At 30.8% G+C, this 11,203-nt stretch overlaps 1 protein-coding gene across 1 annotated transcript in view; it reads left to right on the top strand.

Annotated features, from left to right (window-relative positions):
- Positions 1 to 7,030, top strand: part of LOC117180832 (pikachurin) — a 421,131-nt gene extending 414,101 nt beyond the window's left edge. The window contains exons 12-15 of the mRNA XM_033373361.1: positions 969 to 1,258; positions 1,769 to 2,014; positions 2,105 to 2,208; positions 4,496 to 7,030. Coding sequence (XP_033229252.1) covers positions 969 to 1,258; positions 1,769 to 2,014; positions 2,105 to 2,208; positions 4,496 to 4,644 — 789 coding nt within the window. The 3' untranslated portion in view covers positions 4,645 to 7,030. The remainder of the gene's footprint in view (positions 1 to 968; positions 1,259 to 1,768; positions 2,015 to 2,104; positions 2,209 to 4,495) is intronic.
- Positions 7,031 to 11,203: the final 4,173 nt, after the last annotated feature.

Raw genomic sequence — 11,203 nt, 5'->3', positions numbered from 1 at the left:
ACGTTTTAAAGATTTTTAAATATCGTTTTATTTTATTATAGTCGCATGTCGTGTGACGTGCCCCTAACAAAATTTGACATTCATATCCATCACGAATACGTTCCTTAAACTTTTAGTTTTATATTTTAATACTCTCTTGGGTTACCTCTAATTAAAAAAAAGGTCAAGACTGTTTGATTTTTTTTCTAAAATGATCAACTTATTGCAAAATTATTTAAATTTTGACAGTATTGTAATTGATTGTATTTTATTGTACAAATAAATGTTCACCAGGGATATTACTGTTGATATTTGGGCGTCTACATGAAACAGGCTTTGACGATCGATTCTAGTTTAACAAATATTTGCGTTTTTCTAAGTCAGCGTCAAAATTATTATTTTCGGTCTTAAGTGGGGGATCTATACTAACCATAAGCACCATTTTTATGCAGACGTCCGCATATTTTATTCAACAATCCTGGCCAAACTTTTGGATAGGAATTAATTCCAAACTACTGTGAATAATTCAGAATCATTAGAGAATTCGTATCCCATCTAATTCAAAACAATAATCTAAAAAATGTTACCAATCATTTTCTTTCCGTGCGTGTATTCCGGATTAACTCGAGTTTGGATTAATTAACATATTACGCATGGATTGAGAAGGGTTGAAATGTGGATTCGGATAGAACTTGGTTTGGTTTACTGATGGAGAAAGATTGAAAAATCTAATCGGATTGGATCAGATACAGATGTTGAAATTATTCAGATCGGTTCGAAGTGAATTTCTACCCGAAACTTTCGTCAGAATTATCGGAAATCTATTCAGTGAAATACATTGCCTGCTGAAAATTTGATGAATATCCAGAGACAATTAGTCGAATTTTCATATAATTTCGTCTCGAGTTCTTTAGAAAGATTTCCTATTGTAAGAAACTCGCGAGACAAGTTTGAGTCTGCACGGAATAATAGACTGTGATTTTCAATAGGTTGGCATTCTAGCTGAAGCTCTAGGTGGAGTGAACGTAGGAAATTGCGGACATGCTTGCGAGGCTCGACCCTGCGGCGTTGCCGAGTGTCGTCCTATGAGAGAAAGATTCACCTGCAGATGTCGACCAGGAACAACACATTCCTGTCCAGCGACAAGCGAATATATCCTCTCGATAACTTCGCCGACGAAACCCAAAATTTCCCTCGGGCATCCTCACGACAAATCTGTGCCTAGCTTTACTGGCACCGAAAGTTACCTACATTATAACGACGCTGAGACCATGAAAAGGTATCACACATTCATTTCTTTCTCCATTTCCGAAAAAGAAACCCCACAAACCTCTAAATTATCTATTTTCACTCATAATTTTAAAATGCCTGTGTGCTAATTCCTGTTACTCACAAGATAACCCTATTTCGTTGGACCTCCTCTATCTGTCAAAAACCCCCTTATTCCACGTACCCCACCTATTCTTTGGGACCACAAATATCTCACGGAACACCCTATCACACCCTATCAACCATTGTGGTTTCAAACTAGTAGCCCTAAAACATTATTCCGCAGACAAAAAACTAAATTAATGGCAAACAAAAACATAACATCAAAAGCTAAATCTGTTATGAATAATTTAAACTCATAGGTAGGCAATTTTCTTCTTTTTTTCTCTGCAAGAATATTATTTTTCATCTGATATGTAGCGAAACATCTTATCCGCCCGAAAATTTTTGAAAAATGTTGAAAAATCAACAAAATAGTGGCCTAATTTAACTAATACTAATTTTTGTTAATGTGTTCCAGGATTATTAGCTATAGGGTAGACATAAATATGAGGTTTAGGGCTAGCAGTAGCAGCGGTCTTCTACTCTGGAGTAGTCGACAGTCTGATCCTAAAGAGGATCAGAAGTCAAAGAATGATTTTCTTTCTCTTGGCTTGGACCAGGGATACCTCACTTTAGCGTACAATCTTGGATCTGGTGAAGCCACACTCAGATATAATCTCACTAGATTAGACGACGATTTGTGGCATCGTATCAGAGCCGTTAGGCAAGTCCCTTTTTCTAAAATACAAATTCTTATATATAGATCAAGCCTCATAAACTAAGACCCGTATTATATTTTTATTATTTTTTTTAGAAACGAGCAATGGTCATCCCTCATCGTAGACAGCGGACCTGGAATTTCAGTATCATCTCCAGGACAATTACGACAATTAAATACTGACACGGGCCTCTATATAGGTGATTTTAATTTTTAAGCTGCAGATTTCTGTTACCGACTTTTACCGACATCGAGTATTCAAGGGTTTGTGTCCATGCTAAATTCGAAATTTTAAAGATTTAACATGAACACATGTCATCAATTACTTCAGATGTATGTAAAGATTAGTAGCAGGAATCTTTAGTTTTAAGAGACCTAAAAACTATCAGCGGCAAAAAATGATATTAGATGTTTTTTAGAAATGGTCATTTTTGAATATAAATTAAGTGATTCATCTGAACGTTTTAATTTAAAAGCGTTCAATTTTTAACATTCCAGTCTGAAGTTATTCAATTTTCGGCATTATCAATTTTAAATCGTTGAATGCAATACCTTAATATATATAAGAAAAACGTAAAAATACGTATAAAACATTATACGTGTCAAACAACAGAAACGTTTAGTAATTAATACTCTCTGGCGTTGTAAATTCTTTTTAATTCTTTTGAATACACTTGCTTGGGGAGCTTTCAAACTCTTTGAAATTCTCGCGAACGCTTTCAACTTCCTTAAAATCTTCTGAATTCCTCTTCATCTGTTGGATGATCAGAAATTCTTAAATTCGTCTACATTCCATAAATTCCTTGCATTATTTTAAAGACTTTGAAGTCCCTAAAACCGTGAAAACCTATGAATTTCTAGCATTTGTGAAATACCCTCTCAATTATTTGAATTTCTTGAATTCATGGAATTGTCTGAATTTTGAGAATATCAAAGACTTTAAAATAATACAAAGAATTTCAAGGAATTCAGAACAATTAAGAAAGTTCAGAGATTTCAAAGCGTTCAGGAAAGTCAGAGATTTTAAGGTATTCAAGGAGTTTTAGAAAGTCAGAAAAAGGAATTCAGAATATTCAAGGAATTTTGAGAATTCGAGGCATTCAGAAAAATCAAGGAATTCAGAGAATGCAAGAAGTTCAGAGAACTCAAGGAATTCCACGAATTTAGAGGATTCAAGGAATGCATAGAATTCAAGTAGTTCAGGTAATTCTAGAATGCAGAGAATTCAAGGAATTCATAGAATTTGAGGAATTCAAAATTTTCGAGGAATTCAGTCAATTCCAGAAATTCAGAGAATTCATCGGAAAGGAAATTTCTGGAAATCATAGAGTTCAGAGAATTTTGAGTATTAAGGAATTGTGGAAAATTAAGGATTTTAGGGAATTCAGAGATTTTGAGGAATTCAAGGAGTTTAGGAGAATCCGTATATAAAAGGAATTCAGGATACTTAGGGATTTTAGAGAATTCAGAGAATTTTAGGGATGTCGGAGAATTTAATCGAAAGGTTTAAATCAATTCAAGGAATTCTGTGTAAGTACGTAATTCACGATATTTGAGTAATTCAAGGATTTCAAAGTATTTAGTGAATTCAAAGAATTCCGAATATTCAGGGAAGCTCTAGAATTCAATGATTTTTCAAATTTCGAAAAATTCAGTAAATTTTGAATATATGAGGAATTCATAGAATTTCAAGAAGTACAGAGCATTTAAGTAATTTCTAGAATTCAGGATATTCCTGGAATGCACAATATTCAAAGATTTCAGATCATTCAAAAAATTCTAAGATTTTCAAGAATTCCGCATATTCAAGAAATTCCAAGAATTTCAAATATTTCACAGGTATTAAGAATATTTAGAAAATTGGTAATTTAACCATATTTAAGGAATTCAAAGAATACCAAGAATTTAAAGATATCAGAGAATTCAAGGAATTCAGAAATTTTCAAGAATCCGGAAATTTAAGAAATTTACAGTACTCAAGTAATTCAACGTATTCAAGGATTTCAGGAAATTCCAAGAAATCAGAGACTTTTAGGAATTTAGAATATTCAAGGATTTCAGTGAATTCCGAATTTTTAAGAAATTCTCGATATCCAAGGAATTCAGAAAATTTCAGGGATTTCAATGTAGAATTTTGAACGTTTTGAAATATGTTCGAAATATTTCTAAATAATATTCTAAGCAAGAGAGTATTATTTACTAAACCTGTCTGTTTTCTGCTGCGTATAGCGTGTAAAAAAACGAGGGGCCAACTCAAAAATCAGAGTTCATATTTTAGACGTACACTTAAAAAAAATTTTTTTAACATGGAAGTATCGAATTATTTATACTTATTTGAAATGCCCATACGCTAAAATATTCGAGGGGCTTCTGGAATATTTTGAATGTTTCGAATTTGTTTTAAACTTTTAAAAAATCTTGTAAAACCTTTGAAATTTTAGTGAATTTTTGAAATATTTTCAAGTATAATTGCAATTTCATTTCAAGGTGGTGCGCCCGATATCATCAGGACGACTGGGGGGAGGTTCAAAAAAGGAATCGTGGGCTGCATCAGTGACCTGGTCCTCGACTCCGATTTTTCCGTGGCACTTTCACAGCCAGAATCGGCAACCAACACCAATTCGTGCATCCCTTGAGTAAGTCTTCTTTCGCCTTCAGGCGATGAAAAAATGAAGATGTGGCGCTAGGATATAGAAATTTTTGGAATGAAAATACTCCAGTGAAAAAATTGGGAACCGAAGCTGTTTTAATTCTGTACAGATTCCCTCGTCACCATTGAATGACTTGAGTGTTATCAAGAAATAGTCCGCGAAATTATTATTATATTATTATTATATTATTATTACATTCTCGCCCCCTTTCTAATTTCCCCTCGCAACATTTTTCATTTCTTTTTTTCACTTTAGATTTAAGGTATAAAATTAATTTGAAAGTTGAGTAGTGAAAACATATCAAGAAACTTTAGCACTGCCACCAGAGCATACCTTGAAATAATTCAAAGCTCAGTGATTCTATTCTAAAGATAGTTTTAAGGAAATTAATTTTATTTGTTTACTCTTGTTTTATAACTTGGAGGGAAAATAATTTCAATAGAATTATAGATAGCAATGGGAATAAAAAATGTTGCATGGAGAAGTAATAAATGGGAGAAATTTAGAAAAAGACGAGTTGGCCTAATCATTCTCGAAATAATAGTAAAACCCCTTCGCGTCAATTTCCTGACACCAGTCCGACCGGAACTCTTAACTTTTAAGAGTGTAAATATCCGTAAAATTTAATTTTTTTGCAGCAGTATCTGAATTTTTATTAAATTTTTAAATTACATGAAAAAAATATAAAATTATTTGGGATTCGAGTCGGACATGTAAATGTGTGTAAAGATTTGCAAGGGACGGACCAAAGTTACTTATGATCGATAAGATTGATCAATAAGAAAAGCCGCCATCATAAAATCCTTGCGTTAGGCAACTGTAGTCTATTATTTACAAAACTGCAATAATAATTATAATCAAAAGGAATTTCTTCAGGAAAAGAAAGAGAATTTTATTTTGCTGGTTGGCCCTGATTTTTGAGAAAATAATCCCATGTGTATAATAAATATACTATAGAAAAGTTCTGATTTAATGTATCAGGGTTAGTATAAAATTTGTAAACCGGTGGGGAAAATCGCAGGTCAATATGTATGCACATCATATCTAGAAAAATCAGGAGAGATACTACGATTTAGAAAATTAGATAATAACGATAAGGGGTCACTCAAAAATTACATAAGGTTTATTTTTTTATTTTTCTGGAAATAATATTAAAATGAAATTAATTTTTAAAAAACAGCTTCCAAATGATTTTAACTAGATTTTTTTAAAGACATTTTAACATTTTGTCTCTTTATATCCATAAATAATAATTTGACTCTCACAGGTAAAAATAGTCCTTATGAAATTTATAAAGGACCCCTCAAATAATGTATCGACGTCACGAAAGTTATTTTAAAGCCAAGGTGTAAGCACTATTTCCAACACATCGTAGAAGCAATGGGATATAGTCAATTTTGTACGAGTGTTATTTTCTGGAAACTATATTATAAATATACAACACAAATATAAAGTATACATAAATATATATATATATATACTGAGAGCTCGATCAGTGATCACGTAGCTAAAAGGGGAAATAATTAATAACAAAGGGAAAATAAAAAATTTTTATTAAATAATGAAGCGTCGTCTTAGAAGATAAAAGTAGGTGTATCACCAGGTGTAAATGTAAAATTCTAAAATCTACACATATTCTTTTCTTAGTTCACAACTTTTTACGAGGCGACAGCCTTTTGCATTTTACGAATGTGTGTTTGTGTATATATAAGTCTCCTTAACGGCGACTTGAATGCAGGGTTTCAATACAACCATTTTTTTATTTACTTCCGTGAGTTAGTTCCTTTTTAAATTTTAATTTGGATCGATTAGGATAATAGAAACAAACAAGGAATTCATGGATATTTAATTTATTAAAATGTGAAATAATATGACACCCAACAGTGTTAGATCTATGGCTCTACTCTCTAATCTGGGGTTAGCAACCTAATCTCGTCAACCTCGTTTTGTGCTGCCCGCAGTGCCACGTATGCGTAGTGGCGTTAGTTGCCAGCATAAAACAAGATTAACGAGTTTAGACTGCTAACCACAGATTGGAGAGAGCATTGAGGTACCGAATAGGAGTTTTATATCCGGAAATCGTTTTGCATCCATTTTTCTTTTATTTTATAATTTTTCTTTAAGAAATTTTGCAAAACAAGTCCCGTTTAGATTTGTGCGTATATTGTACAGTTTGCATAATCAGATAATTATAGAATACGATGTATTGTATCTAGCGTATGTGTTAATGACGAAATTGCGTGATATTAGCGATACACTCTATTATTTTTTATTTTATAGGTGAGATTTTGTTGTCTGTTTTTTACGACTAGTGATTGACGTATCTTGGGGGAAAATGGATCTAGAGTGAATTTTGTTAGTTTTTTATGTAAAGCTTTCGTTTTGTGATTTTACTATCGTTAAAGTATTTCAATTTGAATGTTTACTTACAAATATTAAAATCCTCTTATTTTCAAGCTTTCAGCTTGAAAGCCATCAAATATACAAATTTAAAATTTAAAGTAATTGAAATTTAAGTTTAATCTACTTTTATGTTACAAAATTTCAACATTGAGAGCTTCCTAGCATGAATGCTTTTTCACTATTATTGAAAGTACATTCAATTTAAAACTTTGACATTTAGTCTCTTGTAGTTTTAAAGTCGTCGAATTTTAACGCATTCAGTTTTAAAGCTTTCGACGTCAAGAACTAAGAATATCACTTTCAAGAATTTGCAAAGCCTTTCAGTTATATAAAGATTTTAATTTTTTAAATCTATTTTTTATTATTTTAATTCTAATTTCATACAAATCGAAATCTTTTGACTGCGAAAACTTAAATACAATTCTTCAAGCTTCTAATTTATAAAAACTTTGATTTGGAAGCCTTAAATTGAAATATCTTTAAATTTAGAATCTTTTCAATTCTTAAACAGATCAAATTTGTAAGCTTCAAATACAAAATATAAGATAATTTATTCTTTTAATATTTCAATTTTTAACCGTTTTGATTCTAAGGCTGTTAAATTTAAAAGTTTTCGGCTTCGGAAATGCAAAATTTCAATGAAAAACTGTATACTTTGAAGCCTTTTAATTTGGAAGCTTTAAATTTTTTATATCTTGTTTTAAAACTTTCAAGACTAAGAGTCAAAATTTGCCAATTTTACCGTTAAGAGCTTAAAAATTAATTTTAAATATTTCATAGTACAAGCCACTTTCAAACTTTCAGGAAGCAAAATTTTCATTATTTTACGTTCAAACTTTGAATCTTCAAATTTATATGATTTTGGCTTAAAATTAGTCAAGGTTTTTTTACATGCATTTGTTAAAGTCACAAGTTCTAAGTTTTTAATGTTTGGTAGCTTTTAAGTTCAATTGAAAGCGTTGAAATTTGTATGTCATTAAGTGATAATTAGAATTTTTTGGAAGGATTCACTAACAATTTTAGATTTCGTTCTGAAGTTTAGAATTTGAAAGTTTTAAAGTATAAAAAGTTTGAATAATTTATCAGATGCAAAACAGCCCTAAAATAAGAAATTTTAAGTTTTAAATTATGAATTAGTCTCTTATTCAATAAATCATGCAGGCAATTAAGTTTATGCAATTAATTGATGTCATTTTATAAGTCTTTTCATTTTAAAATTGTAATGTTGAAGGCTTAAAAATGTAACTTAATTATTCTGTCTACGGTTACGAAATTTTCGTGAAGCCTAACTTCTTTTCCAGATCGTTCAGGGCTAACGTTACAGAAACTTCCATAATACTAGCCAGTGCTTTATTTATTTCGTATTACAAGCCACTTTCAGAAGCTACAAAGGACAAATTTCTATTATTTTAGCTTCCAATTTGAAATCTTGAAATGTATATTACGTTTTAGGATTAATTATCTAGGATTGTTTAATGCTTTACACTCGCCCCATTTTTCCCTTGAGAATTCCGTTGGCACTTTTTTCAATATTATTCGGCGTATTCTAAAAATTATCCATGCATGATATACAATCACAGGGACATGAAAAAGAGAAATTCGATAAAATAGCAAAGTATGTCAGCCCACCTGGGAGCTGAAAAACAAATTGTAGTCTCCGTCGAAGAGGGAAAATCGTCCTTTTACATCTGTCGTCCGATGCCGTCAGATGCAATTCTAATGAATAAGAGCGCCAGTTCCTCGTGGTGCTGGTTTTTTCACTTCTGTATTTCGCAAAACGCATACGAAGTACAAAAAATAAATTTAAAAAAAAATCACGAACTTCATATGGCACAATGGATTTAATTTACAAAAAATCAAAGTGAAATCTCACTCAAATAAAATCTCTTTTCCAATTTACAACCAATGATTAAAGCATTCCATCTTTCCATTACTCTCTGAAAATTAATTTTAAATTTAAATCTGTATTTTAGTTTTTTAGTTAGATTCTTACCGCACCTGGTTTGCATTGAATTTATGTCTATAAATAAATTGTAAGCACCGCGATAAGAGTTGCACGCAACAAGGCTGAAGTGAATACTTGATACATTTTATTCACTAAAAATTAAGCTAATCCCTGAATATCACCTGACACAGAAATAAAAAGAATTAATATAATGAAAAAATATCATGCTTACTGATATAGAAAATAAATGTAAATGATAGATAATATATTATTACTCATATTGATATATTTATACAAGGTGTTTCCTCGTTTCCCAAATCACGAAAAAGCAAAACTCGTCGGAAAACGACGCTTAGTTTCTCCTCTCAAGTCAATTATTAAATAATCCATTTTATTTAAAATAACACACTAAATATCCACACTTTCAGCAAAAAGCAAAAACAGCTTAATATTCGACTTTTAAAAAAAATTAAATATAGCTTTTTTAATTCTTTCTTTTTTGTTAACAATAAAATGATGTTATCGATTGTTATATATTTTCCAAGAATGAACTAAACATCGAAATTTTGCGACGTCTTTGTGCTTTCAAACTCAGTTACCCTTGGGGATGCACGCTATAACAAGGGCCCAGGTGATGGTGATTTGTGGGCCTTGATTGATTAATTTTTCTGAATGCAAATAATTATAATATAAGAGCAATCTAACGCGATTTGATTTCGCTTAAATAATTAGTGTCAAAAAACACCCTGTACAGCGATTCTAGATCAACTATTTCTATTATGACCGTCTGCAAAGTCTATTAGAAGAGTTTATCCTACCACCCTGTCCTTCTAACCCACGTGCACTTCCAATATGTGTCTTTATACCTGATTGTATGTGTGCGCATCTTAATTGAGAGTAAGAGAATTTACCTATTTATTGACGCCGTCTGTAGCAAAGGATGGCAGCAAAAATCATCTTTTATTATTGAAAATTATCATTTCCTCTATATTTCTTTAAAGATTTGTGAAAACTATAGATTTTATATCAAATAATTTTTAAGAATGTCAACCTTATGGTCTCCAAATATGTCAAAGAATTCAAATTTGAAAGCTTTTTTCTTCTTCTTTGAAATTTGCTGTCAAATTATAATATAATAATAGGAATTGAAAGCTTTCGAATGAAATGGTTGAATCCTTCAGAATTCAAATAATTGAATTTAGAATGATTTCTGGCATCGAGTTTTCAAATTTGGGGTTTTTACGTTTAATTTTTCAAATTTGGATGTTTTCAATTTTAAAGCGAAGGAATTATTTAAACTTTTCGTTTTTAACTTCAAAGGTCCCCAATTTAATTATAATTTTCGAATTTTCAATTGAAAAGCTATGTAATCAGGACATCAATTATTTCGCTTTTAACTTTCAAGAATTTAAATTTGACAGATTTTTTAATTTAAATCATTAAAGCGTTTAATTTTTAATCGGTAGTTTTCCGACTTTAATGTCTTAAAACTTGAGACTTTATATCTGGACTTAATTTCTTGCAATTTCTTATATTAGAAGTTGAAAGCTTCGAAATGAAAAAGCCTAAAATTGATCAAATTCCAGAATTAGAACTTCCTACTTAAGGAATTTAAAATTCAAAAGTCATAAATATTGAGAGCTTTAAATTTAAAAGGCCCAAGGATTTAAAGTTACTTCAACAAAATGTCAATCAGCTATGTCTGAAATTGGTGCGTGATAATTTGGATTTAAATTTGGAACTATACCATTTTGTCAGGTTTAAATTTTGAAACTTTCAATTTTAAAATCATCAAATTAAATGCTTCTAACTTTGAATTTCCCAAAGTATAAAGCTTTCATCCACAAGCTCTTCCAATTCCAAAGTTTATATATTAGAATGGCTTTAATTATTGTTGAATTTAATTTAAAAGCTTAAAAACTTAAAAGTTTACATCTTTTATTTCACCTTTTCCATGTTCTTGAACCATCGGATGTAAAAATTATAAATTTGGAGACCTTGAACTTATACTTTCTTAAAATTCTCATTAAATATTACTGAACAAATAAATTGTTATGATTCATCAGTATTGATGTGTGCCATCCTGTTTGTTGAAACACTAGTACGTGAATAAATTTAATGTATACCAAAGAAACTACGTCTGCATTTAAAACGAGCGATTGACTACATTAAACAATTACAAGTACGTGAATGGCG

This window comes from Belonocnema kinseyi, chromosome 9 (genome assembly GCF_010883055.1).
Source record: "Belonocnema kinseyi isolate 2016_QV_RU_SX_M_011 chromosome 9, B_treatae_v1, whole genome shotgun sequence".
NCBI lineage: Eukaryota > Metazoa > Arthropoda > Insecta > Hymenoptera > Cynipidae > Belonocnema > Belonocnema kinseyi.
The sequence above is the reverse complement of the archived record's forward strand: the minus strand, read 5'-3'. Positions and strand labels throughout refer to the sequence as shown.